The sequence below is a fragment of the Choristoneura fumiferana genome, chromosome 5 (genome assembly GCF_025370935.1).
Source record: "Choristoneura fumiferana chromosome 5, NRCan_CFum_1, whole genome shotgun sequence".
In the NCBI taxonomy this organism is placed as follows: Eukaryota; Metazoa; Arthropoda; class Insecta; order Lepidoptera; family Tortricidae; genus Choristoneura; species Choristoneura fumiferana.
In genome coordinates, this window is record NC_133476.1 from 10810895 (window position 1) to 10835286 (window position 24392).

At 43.6% G+C, this 24392-nt stretch overlaps 1 protein-coding gene and 1 long non-coding RNA gene across 6 annotated transcripts in view; one reads left to right on the forward strand and one right to left on the reverse strand.

Annotated features, from left to right (window-relative positions):
- Positions 1–221: 221 nt before the first annotated feature.
- Eip75B (Ecdysone-induced protein 75B) overlaps positions 222–24392 on the reverse strand; it is a 133415-nt gene continuing 109244 nt past the window's right edge. For 3 of the 5 annotated variants that reach the window (XM_074087840.1, XM_074087844.1, XM_074087845.1), the window contains exons 2-5: positions 12472–12560; positions 5715–5859; positions 2175–2410; positions 222–2047 (exon numbers count right to left, since the gene is read on the reverse strand). In XM_074087840.1, coding sequence (XP_073943941.1) covers positions 560–2047; positions 2175–2410; positions 5715–5859; positions 12472–12560 — 1958 coding nt within the window. In that variant the 3' untranslated portion in view covers positions 222–559. Of the gene's footprint in view, positions 2048–2174; positions 2411–3657; positions 4022–5714; positions 5860–12471; positions 12561–15940; positions 16415–24392 lie in introns of those variants that run through there. The other 2 variants (XM_074087843.1, XM_074087846.1) reach the window with 2 other exon arrangements.
- LOC141428098 (uncharacterized) lies at positions 20401–22333 on the forward strand. The gene is made up of 4 exons (XR_012451399.1): positions 20401–20631; positions 21037–21150; positions 21798–21869; positions 22025–22333. It is a non-coding gene; the product is annotated as an uncharacterized lncRNA (long non-coding RNA).

Below are 24392 nucleotides of genomic sequence, written 5' to 3' on the forward strand. Positions count from 1 at the left end.
CTTTACTGTCTATTCTTTTCCATGGTGTTTTATTTCTTACTTTGCTGTCGCTTAAAATGTCTATTTTTTACTTAAGATTCATTGAAAAAGCCTCTACTTCAACAGAGTTGAATTTTACCATGTTTGGTCTCTAAAGTTTTTTTCCAATAATCGTTTTGCTATTTAACGCTTCTAGCGTTTTCTTTAGGTATTTAGGGCGATTTGGGAGTAAAAAACAGTAATAATTTTTACAATTCTGATTTATTTTGACAACCTGTCATTATATTAACAAACAAATGACTTTTTAACACGCTCTCATACGCACATAGATACATACACACACAAACACACCGCGACCGGCGCTGCATTGCATATAAATTATACTTATATAGTCTTAAATTATATTTCAGTCTGTTTGCACTCTCCTCGTCCTGCGCCGGCCTCGCACACACGCGTCGTCCTAAACGAATTATCACATATAATATATTAACACGATCTGCGAACGTTTATTATACTAGTTGATTTAATTTAAAGTAGGTCGGGGTGGGGTGGCGGAGACTGCTGGCTCCGCGGGCCGGGCTCACGCCTCCAGCATGGGCGGCATGAAGGAGCGCGGCGGCGACGGCGACTTCTTGGAGAGGTTGAGCGGCTGCGGCGCGTCCGCCACGTCCACCTGTAACGGCGACGCACCGCGGTACAGCAGCAGGCCCGCGCGACACTCCTCGCCCGCCTCGCCGCGCCGCATGTACTGCTGGATGATGTCGGTGCGCTTCAGTTGCTCCGGCGTCATGCGCGGTCCCTCCATAAGGCTCTTGGCCAGCACCGAGTGCGTGGAGGAGAGCGGCGCGCGCAGCGGCCGCGGCGAGTGCGCCGGGTGCGCGGGGTGCGCCGGGCTGCCCGGGTGCGGGTGCATGGGCTGCGGCGACGGCGTCGGCCGCATGGGGCGCGCCTCCGCCTCGCCCGTGTCGCGGCGCATCGCGCGGAACTTCTTGTGCGGCTTGTAGGCCTCGTCCATGAGCGAGGAGGCGTCGTACAGCGGCGGTGCCTGCAGCACGCGCTTCAGCACGGGCATGTCATCGGCGGCGAGTGGCCGCCGGTCTTCCATGTGCTCTTCGAGCGACGAGCGCGGGCTGGAGCACCCCGAGCCGGGGCCCACGATACGTTCGTGTTTCTCATTGCCGGACTCGATGCCAGAGTCGGTAGGCGAATCGAGTTTGCGGTACCGTGGCGGAGGACGCACGGGGGTGACTGTGAGACCATTGTGCGCCAAGTGAGCCACACCAAGAGCTTCTTCGTCGACGGAGCCCCGCGAGTCGAGCCGTCTGCGGCCCGCCAGAGTAGCGGCGAGCAGAGGAGTGCCGCAGTCGCTAGGGGCTTCGCCGGATTCGCTGCTGGATACGGATCCCAATGGGCTACGAGCAGAATCGTCTACACCGGAATCCGCCCATGGGCAAACCTCTTCGTCTCCCCACATTTGCTGTCTCAAAAGTTCCTTGTGTTCCGTTCTGAATACGACCAATTTCTCTGTATGAAGAGTGCTGAGCGTCCGTAAGTCGGGCAGCGTGTCCATTAATTCCCGCAGAAAGCCGGGCCTATCGGCTCTGTTCTGGGCGATAACGGTCTGCAGGCACGACTTGAGGCGCGCGTGCATTCGCTCTACCAGTTCAATGTTGCGAAGACCCGGTCTGTCGGGTGTGATGAGAACTATAGCGCAGAAGAGGCCGATCTCGGCGTCTGTGAGGTTCATAGAGTTCATGCGCTCAGCGAACTTGAACGTGGAGTCAACAAGAAACCGTGCGTTGGCGCCGCTCTGGATGGAGTCGCGCTTCATGAGCTGTCCATTGAGGCAGATGATGCTATTGAGAGGCGCATCAAACATGCAGATGAGACGCACGAATAGTGCGTCGAAAAGTCCACTCTTGAGCAGCGTGAATTTGTCATCTTGCGTGAGCAGCTGGAAGCCGGGGATGAGACCGGCGAAGTCGATAACGCCACGGATCACGTGGGCGAATCGCTGTGAGAACTCTTTCTCAGATTGCAACTCTGGCGCCGGGTTTAGCGGGCAGGCCTACGACAAAAGAAAACAAAAGTTAGACAGAAGTTAGGGGTTTTGACTTCCATAAGTTAAAGCAAAGGGGGTAATGTGGTTGTTGTAAGACATTTAAATTGATCCAGAATGATGTGAAGATACTCACCAAAGTTGGTTGTGAATAGGTGGGACAGTCGCGAGCGCGCGCGCGCATGGCAGCAACGCGGTCCCTTGTGAACTCGCAGGTGTCGAGATGTGCGCGCACGACGCGCGCCAGCAGCCGCGGCGCGTCATCCAGCTCCGCAGCCGCGGCCTGCTCGTGCGCCCGCGACGACGACGACTGCTGCATCGCGGCCAAGATTCGCGCCTTCTCGCGTTTCGGCACGCGACCAAATCGCACGGCTGCAACAATACAAAACAAAATTCAAACACATGCTCGCCTCGCCACCTTACTATAAAATAGAGTCGTTAAAACGAAATGAGTGCGTGCCCACGAACGGGATTGTTGTGCAAGGTCGCGGCCGGCGGGGTGCAGCTGCGCGCCATGTGCACGCGCAGCTGACGCGAGGGTAGAGTTCATCGCCCGTCCCGCCGTTATTGTCCGAGGCTTTTGAAAATCCGCGCGGCCGGATGCGTATTCAGTGAACTAGTTTGAATAACGAGTGACAAAGCGCAAACCGCGAGGTCACGTTAAAAAGTGTTACGACTTTCTCGCGCTAGGTCTGTGGCGCGGTCGAAACGACGTAAGCGCCGGGCGGCGGCGCGCCGCTTGCGGCGTTCGTGCGCGGGCGCTGGTGAAAGTGTTTGCGAGCTCACGATTGAAAACGAAAGCGGAGAGCGCCCTCTCGCCATTTCTCCGAACTTTCGCTGCGCGATGTGGGCCACGCCAGATGCAAGCTATTGTTCGCTACACTCCAATATGTTTTGCTTATCTCTTGAACTAATATCGAGCAGCAGACGAGGGTAGCTCTACTTTTTATATAGACAATTACACGTATAGGTGCGGTTTGATCTATCGTAAATAGTATTGTTAATGATATTTAGGTAATCGATTTATCTACTCGTGTTATATTTTGATAAGTACGAAAATACTTTAATAATTTAACAACGCTGCATACACATTTGATATTTTTTTAAAGAAAGATGTAAAAAATACCTAACACAACTGTTAATAGTAAAAACGTTTTTTTTTAAACCTAACAGTTCAACGTTCAACATAAACGAAAAAAATAAAAGAAAAATTTGTTTAAAATATTGCTATTTGTTTATGAAAATTATAGAGAATATTATTGACCGTAATTTCAGAATACTAACGACGTAGCAACCCGTAGTGCCTAAATCCGCAAAAAGTTTTTTGTTCCTTTAAGCTTCATTAATTCATCAAATATATACCTACTAATAATACATCAATTATGTAAAGTAATACATAAATGCTAAAACTTAAAATAAACATAAAGTAATGTTATGTTCAATCTAAATGTTAAACGAAGCTGCTACGATTCGTAGCAGTATTCGTAGGCTAGTGCTACGAAGATGGCACATAAATTCGAACTCGAATTTTTTTAATGAAAAATGTTTAAATAGTAAAAAAAATATTTTTAATTAAGAGTAATGTTTTTTTAAAGATGGTGTTAAAAAGTAATACATACGAGCATTGTGATATTTCACGACTCCGTTCAGGATTCCCTTCAGGATCGGCAAGTCCTCTCCCATGTCTAAGACCATTACAGTTTCTTTCACTAAACTAATTCACAGCCGAAGCCACAAGGTAACTTTATTAAAGAGTACACTAATATTTTTTTATCACTAGGTAATGTCACATAGCACTATGGTTTGGTTGGTTCAGCTTCAGCACTGTAATCCGTATATGTTCCACGACGTGATGGTTCGCGATCTCGCGTTGAAGTGAGCGGTTGGCATAGTAGCTGGGCTGACGACCGGTGCGCGGGCCGTACTCCCTTGCACTGCGCCGCGGCGCGCGCCGCTCCAACCTTGAACTTGAGCGGGGACGCGCGCGGGGAGGGGCCGTCAATAACCGCGCGCGCCCCGCCCCGCGCCCCCCTGCGACCCCCGAACTGAGCCGATATAACGTGAGAGTTTTCCCAAAACTAATTTCCGGTTTCCCCGAGATGAATTTTACTGCCTTTGTTGTTGAGGTTTTTATATTGGGCTGGTTCAAGCTCTATCGCGACTATTTTGTAATGCGCGTGTGTGATAATATTTTTCCGCGATGCGTTGTTTGTTTCATTGGCGTTGTTAAATTTGTTCTGGCGTCGTTAAGTTTTTTCTTATTCTCATTGTTTTACGTTAAGTAAGCCTAACCTATCTAATATAAATTTTCGAACTAAATAAGATTGTCCTATGCTTCAATATAATTAAGAAAGAAAAATATCACGAATTTAATATAATTTATTTTTTACAGTATTATAATTTAACTTCATTGCCACTAAAGTTTACTTCGTTGAAAATTTGTCGTCACGTAAACCCATAGTTCAAAAATCAGCCGCACTTAGCTAGAGCGCTAGTAACGCGCATGCGCGCCATCTGTTGTCAAGTAGCGGAACTAATCGCTAACTAAACGACGCGAGGCGACGAGCATGTTCACTATTTATTTACTTGTTTCATTGGTATTGTTTTGTAGTTTAAAATTTTTGATCAACTGAATTTTCATGAATAAGGTAAAAACTCATTGTCCTTTATAAAAAAATATCTGCGTACTTTCGAATGAATGAATGAATGCTAGTTATATAAAGTTAATTTTCAACATGAATTACAAAATCCTTGAAACAATTGTTATGTAGTGATCAATAACTCGCAAAAATATACATTCTACTTACCTACATGTTACTGTCAACATAAATTGAGACTGTTAATCTGTTTAGAAGCCAGATATGGCCAGATTGTATGAGTTCTAAGTGTATGTACCTACTAAACCTGTATATCCTCTAGTATAGTAAGTAGTACGAATACTATGAGTAGTACTATTGTTTACTTATGCATGCGTACTAATCATCAAACGCATCATACCTGGATTGGAGAAACGTGGGTTCAACGAACTACATTACGAAAGTGAAAATATAAATTTCCCTCTCGCGCTTACGAAATGCCTTTCTCCGCTTTCACCGGAGAAGGCCCGTGTTGCAAGCGCGGAGCGGCCGTCGACCTGCTTAGCGTGCGCTCACCCGCGCTCGCTTGCATAACCCGACCCCCACCGCACGCACGGGACCCCCCTCCGAAACCCCACTTCTTTTCGCCCCCCCTCCGCGCGCTGCGAAATAGGATCTCAATATCGCGGCACAACAGGCGCGCGAGCGGCGCTAACTGTCCTGCAATGCTAATTGCGTATGCATATCTGCGCGAAACGCCTAACCGCGTCACATTGCATCACTGGCACTAATTTCGTATTAACATGACCTGTTTAGTGACTAGATGTTATCTTGTTTAAATGCGTTTGTAGAGTAAAATGTTGTCGCAAAAATTAGAGTAACGTGTTTTATTATTTAAATAAGCTGTTTTTAGTGAAATTGTCATTTATTCTGGCACTCAAAAAATTACAGATGTTTTATGATTTTGTTAAAAGATAATCAGTCAGCTGATCATTTTTTACGATAGTTTAACTAACAGCTGTTTTCTAGTACAACATTTTTTACTTTAAAATGCACAAAAAAATTACAAAATTACGGTAAACAAAAAAAATGCAACTCACCATCTCTGCTCATGCCCACTGCGATGCATTTTTTCAATCGGCAATATTGACACCGATTTCTGTTGATTCTAAGGATGGAGCACTGCTGGTTTTTCGTACAGGGTCGGTACTGGATCTTCTGTTGTATGGACCGCCTGAAGAAGCCCTGGGGATCACAGCGGCAGTTAGAGTCGGGCTCGGGGTCGGAGCCGTCGCTGGAGCAGCCTGAGTCCGAGGACTCGCGGCGCGCCTCCAGCATGCTCACTAGCACCGAGTGCCGCTCGCGCAGCTCGGCCGTTTCGCACGACATCACCATTCACAGGCACACACGCCACTGGCACCTAACACCTGGCACCACCACACGTTATACACTGAGTGCACCGACGCGGGCGACGGTCGGCAGAGGACTGACTGTGCGGCGCGGCAGCGCGCGGCGCTCAGTTAGCAGCCGCGACCTAGTTGCCGGCCGCCGACCCGTGCGAGAAAGTGAGAGTGCCCCCGCGCGCCGCACTCCTAACGGTCCACGCCGCTCTAGAATGCGCCGCTGCCGCTGCACCGGTGCGCCGGATATAGGCCGGGCGCATCCCGGCGGCGTCGCGGCGCGCGGCCGTTCACCCCGGGTCGACGACCGCTCGATTGCACAACCGTCGCCCCGCGCCCCTCCCCTCCCGGGAGCAGGGCGGGTCGACGACCGGCGACCGCCCGCTGACGTCATACGCGTCACGGCCTACCTCAATGCGCGCGCGCCTCACTAGGGGCTGTAATGATCCAATTAGATCAACACTAGATAGGAACGCACTCCGACGCGTTGTGCTGATTACAATTGCCAACGGAATGCTACGATTCCACTATCATAGTTATACTACGCGACCTAGCTAACTACTACGAGACAGAGCGACTCATTAACGACTGGAGCATTATAAAGGCTCATTCATTAATTACCTAAAAATCTCATCAAGCTACCTACTCTTAATAAATAAACTCCTGTTTGTGTTTATTGTGACAACCATAGCATCGGTCATAGTGAAATTCAACGAATCCCATAAAGGCCTAAGGTAATTAGTGTGTCGTTTCTTTGCCTCTCGCATCGGTGTAGGTACTTAATTTGCTGAAGAGGCAGGACAAAGAGTTGCATCGTGTCGTGCCGCAGGCGGAGGCTGCGCGGGCGGTGTGGGGGGAGGGTCGGTGGCCCAATTTCGCGCTGCCATCGATCCATTGTGCGCTGTGCGAGTGGCCCATAATTGGCCGCAGCGCGGGCAGTGACCGGCCGTGCGGTCATTGACCTCCTTACGCGAAAACAAAACCTTCCCGCCAGCCCCACGCTCCTCCCGTAACCGATATCGTGGTTTCCGCATCACTATGCCATCGTACTACTACCTGGTTACATATATCTAATTCATGTTATATAATTAATAGCGGCCATTCGTCACTATCGAAGTGTCAACGACCTCATACTAATTAACACGGTGACTCCGTTTCGAGTGCTATAAAAAGTAAATACTACATTTGTCATTTACCCTATTTGGTTCCGTTAGCTGTAAACAATGTGGGCTGCTTTTGATAAAGCGATGACTGTAATTAGTTCTGCCTACAATAAATAAACGGATACGCGTACGCCGTGCGGGTATCTTATTGCGGCGGGGTAAAAAATAGCGATAACCTATTAAAAATGTGTTTATTAACGAGCGGCGTTAATGATTCATTACATATTATTTTTATGGACTAATAATTATGAGTAATTTTAGTCGGGTGTATAGAACAATGCAAGCAGGAGGGTGTGCATCAGGCTGTATGAATGACGCACGCACGCGGCGAGCGTGTATCGCATGATCCGCGGTAAGTGCACGTAACATCTCACCTCCACGGTGAGTCAGTGGGCATATAAATAAGTGGCACATAAATAAATACATAGCTGTACCGTGGAGGGTTTCGTCAGCGCGATGTGGGTCACGCTCGCCGTCGAGAATTTTCGACACAGCAGCAGTCGCCTAGCCTCGCGCGATAAGCGATCGACCGACACTTTTTGGTTAACGTTACATTGACACAGTTAGCTGGGATTATCGCTGACTGGGCTCGTTGTACTTAATTTAACAAGTTTCACATCGGCCTTCCTATTTGGAAAATTGAAATAAACGATACCGCTAGAAACAGACACATGCCCGACTAGACCACGTTATTTATTACTAAATATGTGGTTTGCTTATTGTAGATAAAAAAGGGCATTTAAAAGGTGTGGTTGTGGTATAACTATAGCAACTACTTCCATAGCTACAAACAAAGGCCTTGATTATTTAAGCGATCTATTAGTCATTTTAATTTAATTCCGAAAGCGTACAAACTAAACAATAAAGTGTAGCGGCAAAGACATTGACTCATAGCCTGGGAAACAATGCCATCCGTGTTTGGCGCTAAGCTCGCCAAAAGCGATATTAAGTGTTAATAAATAAGTTGTGGCCGTAAACTAGCAGTGGCATGAACCCGCCGTAACGGTGCAGCGGGCAACGACTTTGGCTGCGCCGGAGCAGGTAAAGTGAGATAAGGACTTACGCTACGCTTTACGTGTTTACATCTGTCATCGGTGACGCACGTATAGACCCGGGAAATTCTGAATGTGGTTGGCGTTTACCGCCAACGCCAACGAAGGCTACCTAAGTCAGGAGGGAGTGATTTTTTGACGAACCTTCTGAACGCGTAGATGTAAATAATATAACCATTGAATGATAATCGAAAGAAAGCAAAGTTTTAATTATTAATTGCTAACAGGTTGATTTTTTACTTTTTTATATTATAAATGTATACATAATGTTTAATTAGCATGACACTAATTAAACGTTATACATAATAAAAAAATGGATTTTGTTGTCATATCTAATATGTATTACAAGTTGTGAACTTTATTAGAGTGACATTAGATAAAATGTTATTTCTCACGGACGCACCCCTGTCAAACTAATATGTCCTAGTCAATATCAAAGAAGAAAGGAGGTAAAAATGACAAAAGCAAATTAACCTCATAAAAGCTGAGGCATCGGCATTTCCTAGGAAGCGAGTCTTACCGCGGCCGCCCGCTACACGGCCAGGCCAGATGTTGGCCAGATACCGCCTAGCCTGCGCTGACTCACTAGGGCCGTGATTCATTTCCCGTTCACGTATCAGTTTATTTATAGTGCGATCGCGTAACAAAAATATGGACTCATTGATACGATTAGATTAATATAGCGAGTTCATGCCTTAGGTTCCCGCTAAAACCAATACTAATATCAGACATTTGTGTAATCGAGTGCCAAAGGGTTGCTCGTTTCGGACAACTTGCCATAATGACCCTTTTGCTACGGATTGTCACATATAATCTAGTTAGAACTGTTAAATAACTAGTGCATCTATTCTATCCACGAAATGAATTTCAAGTTTTCAGTATACTTAATATGTACAATAATATCAAAAAATAATTGAATTGTACGTTCTGCAAAACCATAAACACGGGGCTCATACGGAAAAACCATGAGTTCTAATAATACATTTACAGTTTCTTCTAAGCATTTACCGGTTCACTGCGACCTCAGTAAAAACACCCACGAAACGTAAATAGGCCATAACATGTAATACATTTAAAGTTAACGACGAAGTAAAGCACTAAAACATTTATTATGAAGAGTCAAGTTCGGTCGCAGTCTACCAGGAAGGCATGTGCTGCAGCGATGCTCCCAATAAATATGACCGCGGGATCAATGAACTTTTGAGCTGACAGTTCAAAAATAATGTGGGTTACGTTCACGTTGCGCGTACGTTCGTTGCCCGGAGTTGTTTACGAGGTACGTCGCGGGGTCGACGGCCCTGCAGAGCGAATGGTGTCGAAAAATAAGCGACCCACAATACGACACCAGGGATTATGTCGGCCAACGGAACAAAGAGCTTCAAGCTCCGCCGCCGTTGCCTACCGAAATAACAATGGAACGCGAACGCTAGCTTTGCTAAGAAGTTGTATAACCAAGTTAAATGCATACTATGGGGTTTTATAACCTAACTGTAGTCCAGGTAAACGCCTAAAGATGGCAGGGGTTGATTTTTTAATTACCAGAGATAATGGTAAAATAAACCGCATTGGAATTGAAATGCGAGTGTGTTGGATCCTTGTGTCACAATACACTGATTTACGCTCTTTCCGGGTGGATTTTTAAATTTTCGTACATTTGATTTAAAAAATCGCCCCCTTGGTTAAGTTATTTAAACTAAAGAACTGAACTGAAAGAACTGGAACTGTACAATTTTGTTTTATAGTTTGTTTTCGATAGCATTTAAATTTAAATATCAGTGCTAGTAGTAGTATATAATGATTAATGAATAAAGATGTAAAAACCGAAATTATCTACCCATCTTCGAAATTTAAATAGTTCGGACCACTATCATTTAATGGGGGTTCATATGACGCGTCCATTTAAGGCGGCTAAAAAGCAACTAGATTTGAATATTTTTTATTAAACACGCCTATGAAATTCAGTGAACATAAAGTTAAAATTAAGGAGTCTTAAGTGTTATTTCGGTAGGTATCTATGAATGTTTCTAAATGCCTAATACTTGGTAACTCGATATATCTCATTGAAGATTAAGAACGGTCATAGAACTTTGCGTTCCACTTAAAATTAATAGCTAGCTACTTTCCTAATATGATGAGGGAACAAAAACAGTTAACATTTGTAAATATCAAAACAAACGTAGGTATAGGTATATGGCCTACTAACCACTAATGGATATTTTACTATCGAATCGCGTATCTCAATGTAAAAATCAAGGGTTCATTGACATCGTGCGTAGGCAGATTCGAACAAACAAAATGTGAGTCGGCCTCATCACTACGTTCGTGCCATTCAATGAAACTTTGCGCGCGTAGCCGCTACGCGCCGTAGCAGCACTGCTCCAATCTACAAGTAGCGCCATCTCGCGGCGAGTAGCTGAACTACTAACTCATGTTGGTTATTATCGTCGCTTGTTGGCGCTACGCGTCGCTCACGTTGCAGAATGTTACGCAATACTTGAAACTCGCGCAAGTTGGTATTTTATTTTAATTACTTTTATAGTTTAAAATAATAATGGTAATAAAATGTCAAGATTTGAACTATCTCTTGGCAATTTGTTTTTTTTTTTCTTATAAGCTAGACAAAGTCATACGTCTGAATACTTATCCTATTGATTCTTATTGGTTCAGTCAGATAATCAGATTGTAATAAGTGCATCAAAAAGTTGGCGAGAGATTTGGCTGTGTGGGGATACAAGGGGGTCCAATATCCCGGTCGTTCACGTCCACTCACTTTGTGTGCGAGCCGTCTGGTGCATTGTACAGCGGCGAGCCAGACTGCCGAAGGACACGCATTGTCCGGACCAGTCCCAAACGAGTTCCTGGACACTTGCACTTCTATAGCCGTCTGTACGCTTTCACGCTTATAACTACGACCTTTGCCGGGGTCGAGGGTCGGTTGCTGACTGTGAGATAGTAACACATAAATTAAATTCAAACTACCGCATTTATTACTAGAACAGTACAATATAGGTGTATAAATGCGACCTACAAATTAAAGGAAACTGAATTAGACGAGGAAGCAATTAGAGTCCGCTCTTGAACGTTCACTGAACACGTACTTATTTACAACTTTCGCCAGTAACCTTGTGTGCTCGTGGAACGTGAGTCTGGCGTCTTTCCACCATTGATCTTTGTTCAATGTTTAATTTTTGTCGCTTCTGGTTTTTTGTTTACTGACATTCCTCGGCGAGACACACGTAGTTGCCTCCCGTCTCCGTACGTTGTGACCTTGTGATCGCGGCTTTTTACTTTTTGCTGACAGCGACCATCTATTTTTATGTAAGATTATTTTGGTTCTCATTTCAACTGTCCGAAAAATAAACTTTAAACTAATATAGGCACTCAGAAGAAATGGTACCCGTAAGTGGCCACACGGATGCGGGCCCTGCGGGTATCGAAGTAAAGGATACGTGACTCAAGTGCTAACGAAATATCCTTCACGACGCGCTCTATTCATACAATTGTGATGTCAAAAACAAATTGGGTCGCATCATATTTACAGTTAGGGTGGCTCTATCTATTCAAGAATGTTTAACCTTATCGCATTGACCTCACCTAGTGGCACAATGCAACTGTTGAACAATTATAGCTTTTATGAAAGGCTCGTTCCCGTGTGATTGTTCCGGGACAGGTATCAACGAAAATAAAACGTCTCGAGGGGTCGCGCTGACCGAGGCAGGTACCCGGCGACCCAAAAACTGATCAACTTCACACGTTTTTTATAGCAATTTGATACTATGTAAATCGGATTTACATTGTGTAAATAAATAAGGTCATCGGGTGGCTTTGTTCACAGAGATTGTCTTCCGCGTGGAGCGGCCCCGAGCGGCCTTGCAAAGCAGTTCTGACAGGATGAAGTGCAGCAGTCACCTGTCATGTTGACTTCCTGCTATGCGCTGAATAGGACGTAAAGTAACGGCTAGGTTCATTAACGGATTCGAAGGCCTAAGGTGTGGTGGTGGCGGCAATTTTTCGTAAACCAGTGAGCATACTGGATATGGACGGTCTCATTTTTAAATTACAAATATTGATTTAGTTAAGTACCGTCATCTGTGGCAACTTTATCTTCCTATGTTGATTTTAGTAAAATTTCAAAAGCAAAGAATGTGTTTATATATAACTAGTAAACTGCTGCTGATGGCGAAAGATGCAAGTTGCCACAAATTAACTAGGTATATGTATATCAATGCCAGCGATAGTTACCTTGCAGCCTTCACAGGAATGCACACCATAATGGAATCCACTAGCTTTGTCACCACACACGCGGCATAACACTGTGGTACCATCAAATTCTGAAACAAAGAGAAATAAAATAAATAAGCAATGTCGCACACTAACTTTGATATAATAAATCAGTTTAAAGTCCGTGAGTCAACAATGTTTTAGACAAAAGCAACCTCCTATGGCGTCAGACAAACAGAATGGAACTGGTCGGTTAGTACAAGAGCATAATTACATCAGCTGTAAATTTACCGTCGATGTGTTGGTGTGTTACAGATGGTGTTCCTGCTCGTAAGCTGGTGCCAAGCCAAACATCCTGAGTCGTAAGGTTTGTGTAATAAACAAGAGCACGTGAGACTGCGATAACTCTGTGGCCTTGCTTCCAACGTTCACCGCGAATAGCGAAAATCGCAATGCGACCGCCTTTGTACTGTCAATTTAATAGGCCTCGGGATAACTAATACGGTAGGTAACTCGTCGAAGTTTACGCAAACGGATCAAATTGAAATGTTATTATAATTAGCAAAACGTAATAATGTAGGGCAAACAGTTAATACAATTGTAATAGGTATGTCGAGCCAAAAATGATTCAGCTGGTACTTGTAGAAATATGCATACATTTTAAGCTATGTATGTATGTATGTACCTACATAACGTTATCGATTCAAATAATCGCGGGCGTTATCGCGTCACGTGTGCGCGAACGTTTGGCACCTCACATGATTAGAAATCGCTACACAATGCATTCACACAATTTTCACCGACAATTTCAAAGTATTAAAATTTTACGGTCTCAAGAAATTCCAAGGTGTTACGTAAAATTCTAACATGTAGCTACTTTTACTGTACTCATTAACTTCAGAACTGTCTCACTAATGAAATGAGTGACGCAACAGCATCGAGTTGCGTGCGTCAAGGTGACGCTGAATAGTTATTTTGGTTAGGTATATTAGAAAGCGTAGTCCCAGCGAGTGAAAAGTCAACGACCCCTTAGCTGCAGCTACAATAACACAGTAAATGACGTGGCGTGGCAACCAGGGATATGTAACGAATATCTATTATTAGTTTATGGACCTATAATTGAAAGACTGCTCAGTAATTGCAGTCATTAACGTGTAGGCTAAATATTAAATTAAAGAGACCAATTGATAATGGGTGAATCGATTTCGTTAGTAGGTCAGTGATAGTCAAAAGTCCTGTGGCACAATAGAGCCGGTGTTGTGTCGGTCGTATCGCGAGACCGGGGCGGCGGGAACAGGTTTGCAGCGCCCGCGCCCTCGGCGCTCTCACTTTCCGCTCCCAGCCGTTTGTTTATTTGTTAAGGGAGCTCGGCGAGCCTTTTGGAAGAAACTTTCTATTTCTGGCGTGCACCACTCGCCGCAGGTCGACGCACCGTCGCTTTCTATGGAGTTACTTTCTTTTTTCTAGAGACGCTGCATGGTTGCCCTCGGAGCTATAATTTCGGTCTCATCTCAGCACTTTCAATGGTGCGTACCTATTTGCACACGACGGCTCAGGGTGGGGAGGACAATGGAACAGGGAAAGTGCTTAGCGGCGAGAACGTAACTGGTGCAGTTGCAACAGCCGCAGAGCGAGGCGCGAGTAGGTGGCGTGCAGTGCAGCCATTTCTCCGCGGGTGATGCAACGCGCGTTTTTCTAAGCTACGCGTGTGAGAGCTCGCTGCTGTTACGTCAATTAGAGCCGAGGAAAGCGCGAGAAAGTCCGACTCCACGTAACGCGATCACCGACCGTGCATAACATTGAAGCGGCTGCTTCGACCGCGTTAGAAATTGGTGTCACGGCGATTCTTGTTTGTAAATAAAATTAGTTTGCAACAGTGCAACGAGCACGTCTCATATTCCATATCCCTATTATTCACACGTTTCAGCTATACGGAAACATTACGCCTAGTTCATGCCGAAACTGAAGCGTCAGCCAATTATAGTGCTCAGTGAAGACGGGAGATATACGTTCTATTATCTTAACATACAGGTGGTTACTAGGTATACTCTATTGCGTGTCTAATGGGCGAGTAATGAGTATGTATGTATGTACTTTACTGGTGGCTATCGCAGTCGCCGCGGGAGAAAAGTAAAAGTGACAGTGAGAAAGTCAGCTGTCGTGACGTCGAGCTCGCTTGAGATTATCGTTTCATCGATCTACATGTGTTATATCTTATTGTAGGTAGGTATCGATAAAAATATATTAATAACACTTATAATGCAATGAATGTAGGTAGAATGTTTGAGTTAAAAAAAGGGCTTGGAAACGGTTAACTCTTTGTTAATTTTATTGATTTCATGGGAGAGAAAACTGCATAAAGGCGATCGATAAGATCCAAAAGTCATTAGGAATCGAAGGGAATCGATAAGGACTCCCTGCGGATTTGCTTGGAATAGACCCCCTCAATTTGCAGGAGAACCAATGGATATTGTTCCACGAGTGCCGTAGAGGTGTATTTTGCACAATGCCTTTTAATTGTTTTTCGTGAGCCCTTCCGCGCGGAAACGCACCGTCGATCCATCATTAATTCGTTCCGCAAACGGTTCTGTCATTGCGCTCAAACTTTCCTCTGTACCCTTTGATACTAATACTAATGACTCAAGTGCAAATCATTAATCTTCCAACAGTCGTGGCAACTAATCTAGCATAAAATTGTGATTTATCTCGTGGGCTTTATTTTTGTTGTCCCATGACTAGTCCTATTCAGCTTTATAACGTGATGATAGGTACTTATTTTTGGCATTATAAGTTCATGTTATATGATTCAAATGGTTGTTTACTTTAGTTCGAAGTTCATACTCCCACGATTCTTAAATTTGGCAAGAGCCAAGGTTTTACTTTTCTGTAATAGGTACTTATTTTTTAACAAATAATACCCATGCCCATGGCAAATGCCCAGTCCGTAGTAGGTAATTTCACAATCCCAGAAGTTTGATGATTACCTACCTAATCCAATAATATAGGTAGGTACCTACCTAACTACTCAGCAAAATTGGCTTCAAGGTGCCTCTGCAAAAAATTCAAGGACTGCTTCAGAAAAGTTTATAAATAAGTTTTACTCAGGTAGCAGTGCCAATTTTACTTTAGTTTTTCCTGAGCAAATTTTGAACTGATGTAGGTAGGAATGTCAAGAAAGTTTTTATGGCACATCAACACGCATACCTACTAGATAATGAGTAAAAATTACATTTATAGGTATCAAATTCACACAAGAGTCATAAAATATGTGTAACGTAACGAATACAATTATTAATTCGATAAATAAATAAAAAATACTTCAATTGTTTCAAACTCATAAAAGTAAGTAAATACCTGAAAGTTATTTATAAACTCAAAAATATTCTGATAAGACTATCATCAAATTTACATCGTTTGCAACAGGAAGCTCAATGATTTCCTCGTCGCATACGCATTTATTATCATGGCAGTGGCAACGTTCAAGTCCTACCTATATGCAGCTCGGGCTCCCGCTCCCGATGCACCGGATTGACCATCCCACCGTCGACCGGCGGCTGCGCATCATACCGTCCGTAACTGCTATCCGGAGACATCACTAAAGTCATGTGTATTTGTCCTCACTGCACTACACGCTCGCACGGCACATCAGAGCCTCCCGGCCCTCCCACAGGCTGCGCCGGCACTAGACATGGGCACTGCTCGCTGCAGCACGAGGGATGAAGGTCGCTGTCGCGGGACTCACTGCACACGCGCGTGCGACTCGCTCGAGCTCGATCGACGAACTGAGCGAAGCCCGCGCGCGCTCCTGCTCGAAACCACGCAAGCTTCCCTTAAGAGTGAAAGTCTGCAAAAAGATCGGCGCTTAGTGCGATACAATCGCTACGACGGCGTAGCGCGCTACGCCAAGCGGCTCTCGTCTCTATTGACTGGCGACTTCGTCGGAGTGTGTGCTTCGGAGCGAGGCTCGGCGCGCTTCAACTCCGAGGTCATTGCCGCGCCGCCGATGGACCAATCGTGAGCGCGCATGGAAGTGCGCGTCAAGCGATTGGAGCGTTGGGAGCCCCGCGCCCCGCGCCTCGGCAGCGCTCGGGTTCGAAGACCCGAACCTTGCGGCGCACCGCGGCCAAGGTCGCGCGCGCGGCAGCGCGGCTGCGGGCTGCGGCGCGTTGGAGTGGGACGCCGCACGCCGCTCCGGTTGCGTCACACTACCAAAATATTTTTGGTGATGGACCGCGAGTGAACTTGAACACGGAATCCAGCTCATGATGGCGGCGGCTGTAGGTCGCCTCGTGGCAGAGTGACCCGCTCCGCCCGCACCCCATAGCATTGGCTATCATCACCTATTCAGCAAACAGTGTGTTATTGTATCTTCCTGCTTTGCTCCAAAACGCAGTTTAAACCTAGATACCTATTACGTCGTGGTCATGAAATATTCCATATAGGTATTCTGATTCTAATGTATCCCAATTTAGAACATCCAAAGTAACAGCGAAACCATAGATACACTTATTTGTACCATCCACGCAACACGGCGTGTTATTCTTATTATCGATAAACAAGTTTTCATCAACAACACGCAAGTGTTTGGACGCAGCTTGTTACGTATAACATTGCTGTGCGCGCGAACGTGTGTTATCGGATAAGGGCGATAGAGTTGAAATTGTTAAGAACGACGGAGATACGGCGCGCGGCGGTGGGCGGCGGGAGGTCGTCGACCTGTAAATTTTGGCGCAGGCCGGTCAAGGCCGCCGCGCAGGCGCGAGCGCTCCCGGCATACTGAGCCACTGAGCCCGATATCCTACAAGCCTATTTCCGCACCATTTCCCGAGTTTTAGCGCCACATTACCTATTCCGCTGAACTTCATTCATACCTTTTAATAAATGCCAAAATGATTATCTCCCGGTAGAATACAACCTCAGTTCAGTATATACTCTCGAAGTCTCGAACAAACGCAACAATATATATAATCACGCACACGTGCTATGTTTGTCCATATTATCTCCGACGCAAATGTGGTTCGAAGTTCTAAATTCATCGTTAGAAAATGCTACGAACGTGTCTTAATTCATTATTTTTTCGACGTAGAAGTCTACGCGTCGTAGACTCACATTTCGGAGGTTCTGTCAAAAACGTCAACAAAGGCGCGTTGTTTTGTGCCAAGAATAAGCAAGTTAAATTAAAACTGCTATAATCAAATTATTTCGCTATAAGCAAGCCAGATGCCAAGAAATTTGGTTTAAAAATAACAATTTGAGTGAAAATAAACATAATTTTTACGTGTTTTAAAAAAGGGTTGCACCCGAGCCATCTGACAGAAAGGTGCGTTCCGTTTTTTCGAGTTTTTATACTATAATTATTTCGCTTCAATACTTTCCCTTTTGCACAAAGGGAATCGTTTTTAATGGCTTCGCAAATATCCTTCCACGACCACGTGCACCCACTCATCCTGCACGTTAATAAAAAACATTATACACTATAGTGGTTTATTTATCCCCAAATAAACTAAAAAATACCTACTTGTGATTGGACCATTTAAATTTCCCAAAATACGTAAGGTTGCTCGCTCAAACAAATCAACAGAAAAGCATGAATACTGTCCACCACAAAGTTGATTGATACAGTGACTCTTTAAACTGTATGTCTGTTTATTGGCTGTATCTTTGAAATCCAGTCTAAAATAAAACAAATTTGATAGGTATGTATTAAACATATCATTTAAGTTTTCTGTATTGTTAAGTTACCCTAAATAATACCAATAAGTGTATAAACAATACTAAAAAAAACGTCAGCAACATGTGTGCATATCGAATTAAAACGAGAAAGTGAGTGGATACCTATTTTTTACTTCCTTCCGCTGCCCTCGCTTTTTGAAGTCGGGGTGAGAATATCAAATTTCGTGGCTTGGTGCCCTTGGCAGCAGCTTCGAAAGTAATCAAAACAGACCATTATATTCTGCTACTTAATGTTGATTCTTCATTGTGGGACCGCAGTCCACGTCTGGTGTCGTCAGACGGTAGCCACATGTGTTGGCTGGCATTGTGCATTGTGATGTGACCACTGGTGGGATAGCAAACTTAGTGATCTCGATTGATCGCAGCCATTTTTTATGAAACAAAAAAGCCTCTGCCATATTGTTGGCAAGGCTTCCTTTTTTGCAGTTCCGGCCGGATAAAGTTTTTTATTGTACTCCCCTCAGCGTTGTATTACTTAAGGACAATCGAACTAATCCATTGGCTAATTAAACAAAGACAAGTTCAGTACAGCTTTAAATTTTAAAATGGCAGTACCTATTGGTCAATTGTGCTGTCGATCAAAACAGAAACAGCCTGTTAATATGGAGTTACTCGTGTTAAAAAGTAGTTGCTAATAACAACGATACAAGTAACGATGGGGGTGCGCCGGTGCCCTTGCGCACCGAACGCAGGACAATGGCCAGCGCGCGCCGAACGGGACTCGACACTTATTTACTACACGTCCATTATTCCCGGTCATAAATTAGTTTAACAGCTCCCTTCAAAGAATGTTGTCAAGGATCCTTTTTTTACGACCGACAACCGCAACCATTGAAAATAAATGAAGTATTAAATGCAAGCGATGACCTACTTAGTAGTCCCATAGGAACTTGAGCTCGTGTTGACATTTTAACAGCGAACTCAGCATAACCATTTAATGGTGGACTATTTCGAAATAGTCAATGGCCTGGTCTCGATAATCGTCTGTAAGAAGCAAAGACGCAATAAGTTGTAATAAGAGGCGTGTCAGGCGCGGATTCGTCGGCAATATGTCGGCGAGTTCTAAGAAGTCACGAGGAGCGGTGTTGGCAGTTTGGCGACCGGCGTGGGCTCGGTCAAGGCCTGGTCAATAGGGTTGCCAATTTCTGTGGTGGAAAATTTCCATGGAAATATGAGCATCGACAAAAACACCTATATTAGTGGGCACCATACTTCGGAGCTGTTTCACCAACCAACCATTGATTAATTTTATTTGATGTTGTTTCCGTCTACTCGAACAAAACAAACAGAGACGGCATCAGATTTATCCGTCAAATAAATTTAATCAATGAATGGTGAAACAGGGGGTTAGTGCTAGGTAAATTTTTAGGTAGTTTCCTTCCTTCTGACTACCTCTACAGACCCCTTCCGTTATTACTTGCACACTACCTTCTGTTAATGTAAAGTTTGTATGATGTGTGAAGTTGTGAACTTATAGTCTAATCTAAGGAATTTATTAACTTTAAGCAGACTTAGACGACGATCATCCTATGTATGGTTGTTAAGTGTAAACCCTACTTGATGACTACTTACTTCTGATTAATTTTGGAAACAACAACAGGATTCCGTCTTGGGACTTACTCTCAACTTCCACATAATTACCTAATTTGTTACAGTGTACATAAATAAACGCCAATTACTGAGAATCGTTTACAATGGACTGTCATTGGGGATTTTTTTTATGATCTGTTATCATTGTAAAGAGCTAAGTTGCAAATACATACTTGGACATTCCGTAACATAATAATAATAATATACATAATCTATTTGTATATCGCAATACTAGGTAAATAGTTGACATCATTTTGTAAGATGCGACATTATTCGTTATGTAATGTATCATAAGAGAAACATTACAACATAATGAATTACTATTTAATGGATTTTCTAAAGACGATGTTGTTTTGTAATGTAATATATCTTTTACATACGACTCCGCTCTTGTTTTTTTCTATTTTTAATTAAGACTGAATGTACCACAGCGATGCCCAGTATAACGTTTAATTGGAAAATCTACCGAAACAGACTAACGAACTTCTTCACTTGTATTGTAATTACATCGTTACTGAGCAATGATGTCAATTTCGATTTATTCAAGAACGTCTTGTTTTTCGGCCCATGTTTTCTCAGTATGGTATCATCAACGGCGAAGTGTGCCGAGCGACGGCGAGTTTTCCCGAAGCGAAGCAGCGAGGTCAGCGCGAGTCAATTACCCCGCGCAGACTGCGCGCGCCCGCGCCCGCGCCGGGGACACTGCCAGTGCTAGCACGACCAGTCGCCAAACATTACAGAGTTGGCATCCATTTTAGAAAACCCAGCTTCGGGAAGGATGATGTCTTGAGATTACAGCTTTGGCGCTTATGGGCCAAATGGATTAGAACAAATGAGGTGTTAATAGATTCTTTGTAGGTAAGTGCATAACTGCCAAGTGGTTACGGAATGAAATGTGAAATTGATATTTTGTTATATAAGCGCAAGTACTGCTGCTGGGCACCAGTATTAGGGAGTAAGATTATGGTAGCAATTTATATAAAATTTTAGCATCTTGCAGCACAGCACAGAACATTCCTAAAAACCTGAAAGACGTCGTGGTGTAAATCATGCTTAATTCATGCGAAGGATTAGATTCTTAGAGTGTAAAACCTTTTCTGTTCAATCATAGTTATCAATGCGTCTCCCGTATTTACCTGATTAGACACTTCTAAATCTACCGATAACTAACTTGTCTGTAGACCGTTGCCGTCGATCTCACACCTCGTTATTGGTGTCCCTTTCAATCTGACTTCAACTTAGCGAGCCATATGATTTCACCAGGCAGGTTAACAAGGCAGGCAGTTTGCTATTACGAATAAGCAGCATGCGGGCCGTGTGATCCGGACGCGGCAATCGGCGGCGACCTCGCTTTCGGCAACCCGTGCCAAGGCCAAGGTTGGTGTACGTGTGCGCTCAATTAATAGTGATGCGACGCCCCGGGGGCCCCAGCGAGCCAGGTTATTGTTTCACACTAATACAAAGAATAAAGAAAATCCAGCTGTCTACAGTTATACACTATAAAAACGCCCGGCAGGCCAAGAATTACGATATTTTTTAAGAACCGTGCAGCAGCTAGGAGATAACTTACTAAACCAGAATAATGAAGAAAAGGAAAATATTGACAAGCTGGAACGCAATTTTCTGAATATTAAACATTTCTACTGAAGTACCTACCAAATGACTGAACTGAACAAGGTGTAAAGGTTATTGCGATAATTAGTAAAAAGGTTTAATACTTAATTGTCATGGAAAAACCTATTGAACGAAATATGTAGGCATAATAATTCTAAAGGTAATGTTACTGGTTCAAAATTTTCCTTATAATGACGACTCGTGTCTGCTTAATAAACAACATTTTACCTACCTACCTATGTATATGATCTACAGATTCATCTAATTGAATAACAAAACTAAAATGGCGGATGACGTAATGGCCTTCAATGTTAGGTGAAATATTTTTATACGTCGTAAACGAGCTATTTCATTGACCCCGACCGTGATTCAATACTCAAATAGAATCTAACGCACATTTTGTTTTTCAGCGCAAAAGCTCCATGACATGCCATGACGCGTCATAGCAATATTTAATTAAAGATATTGTGATAAGTAAAGAGGTACATACTTACTTCTACTACCAAAACATAGTTCTATCTAACACACCAATCAAGACAAAGCATCGTCATTCTTTTGTGGTCGAAAGTAGATTAATAAATACTTACGATAAATTGCAAGACATGTATTTTTTTTCTTATTTTCAATTTTATTATAGGTACGGAACTATAAGCATATGACCACAGACCACCGAACGTACTTGAACAAAAATAAACACATCATAGCGGCGACCTCGTCCGAAATAAATCGTTATCAAGAGCACTTCCTTGTCAAAACATCGGAAACTAACAGGCACATGGCACATGTCAAATGTCATTGACGAGCTCCAAATTAGCATCGTACAAGCCAAGGCGAAGGTGATGTGACGTTATTAGAAGGAAGTCGCGTCAAGTACTTACATGAACTCGCACGAGGCTGCTCCGTAAGATTCGTCCTGTTATTTACAAGGATAAAATACATTAATATTTCTTAGGTAAGTTTTCTTTGTCTTCTTCTAGTTGTTGTTATTAATATTTTTATCTGGCAAGTATTTTTTTTAACCCCGAACGCAAAAAGTGTTATAAGTTTGAACGCTATGTGTGTCTTTGTATCTGTGTCTGTGTGTGTGTCTGTCTGTGGCACTGTAGCTCTTAAACGGGTGGACCGATGTGAATGCGGTTTTTTATTTGAAAGCAGGTTTTCTAGCGATGGTTCTTAGATATGTTTTATCAAAATAGGTTCAGCCGTTTTAAGATATTGAACTTTGAAGTGACAAAGTCGGGGATTTTCCAACTTTTTGTTGGTTATTTAGGTTATATATACCTTGTTGATTTGGCTACGTCAAATTTCAACTTTGTTGAAGTCAAAATTACTACTCGTATATTTATTGAAATACATTTTGGTTGAATTAAAGTGTAAGCAGAATGTTCCACACTAAAATATTTACGACTGCATTTTGAAAATAGGCATTGAACGATGATTTAACCATGAAAGTTAACCATGAATTCACTTTTCAGCCGGTGCTTTACCTTGATATTTAGTTCAGAGCTTCCTGCTCTTGACAAATTGTTTGCTTCGCAACTTATTACCTACCAGCAGGAGAGAATGCAGTACGAGTATTCTATAATAATTAGTTCAGGAAATATAGAACAAAGTGAATGATTCTACCCTAGTTTGTCGACCGAAACAAAACTGAACACGAACGTGTTAATTAGAGCATTGAAATCGGCCAATAGCAAAATATACTGAGCTTCTGTAATCACTAACAACATTACAGGAGAGAAATGTAACAAATATGTTGGTGCTGGTGTATTTTGCGCAGTAGTTCGCGCAATCAGAGCAGCGCGGCGAGTCTCAGCGATGCGCTTGCGCCGGTTGTATAATCTCGCGATTATGTGCTAACGCAGCGTAACAGCACTGCACTACTCACCTATACTGCACACAAACCACGCGCAAGAATGAGGAAGGACCCATATACTGAACGCTTCCTAGTGGAGGTGCTGCAGTGCACATTGTCACATCGTCATTAGCCTACAACATACAAGAAATTACACTTTCATCATCAATTCTATGTGGTAGGTTACTGCACAATTGATACTGCGCAGTTTGCTTTATTAACATAATGTATGGGGTTGTATGTAATGTACCTATGGAGACTGGTCTTGTGCTAGTTAGTTCAACACGGAAATTCATCGTATTATGCCCAGTTGTCCTGAATTTTCGACAAGCGACACTAATATCCATATCCATATGCGATGAATACTTGAACTCGAACCAAATACATTTTGATAAGTCCTCACCTCAGTCGAAAACAACAGGGAAATAACATTATACCACTAGCCCGACGTAAACGGATCACCTAATGAATATATAACCTTTAGCCTAACCTGATGTTTGAGGACAATGCGACGTGTATTTTTCATAGTCGGTGATGGATGATCAAATTTCTCTTACTTTAACTGAACACGAAATCTTAATTAGCTATTTTCTGGATTAATGCTCTCATAAAATATTATAAGTTGAACTCGTAAAGCGAGTTCGATGGGCGACGGGCGCGGAGGCTGCGGCGCGCGGGGAGGCTTATCCGCCAAATATTGCGCACAATTTACTCCTGAAAACGTGCCCGAAGAAAGTTCACGGCCGCGCGTTGACGCCGCTTCCCCCTCCGCCCCTGCTTCCGCCTCGCAGCCTTCCCTCACCTCGCGCCCACTCACATAATCTGGTATTCATTTACTTGCTGAAACGAGCACAACCTATTTTGTGAAGGAGGTTAACGTTTATCGACTTTAGACGTTTAAATCCAGCCAAGATATACCTGGATTTGATTGATAAGAGCGTCGTAGACTTGGCAGGTTGACAACTTGTGGCATTATATGAAGGATCTAATTTGTAAAAATTGGAAAATATTGTAACCTTAATCAAATATGTGGAAAGGGTTTGTTTGTGTCGTGCCCATTATTGCGGTATCCGCTTACTCCGTGTAGCATTTCAGTCCGTTCCACGTGCCTTTTGTCGCGCTTGGGTGTGTATCGAGGTCTAGTTTGTTG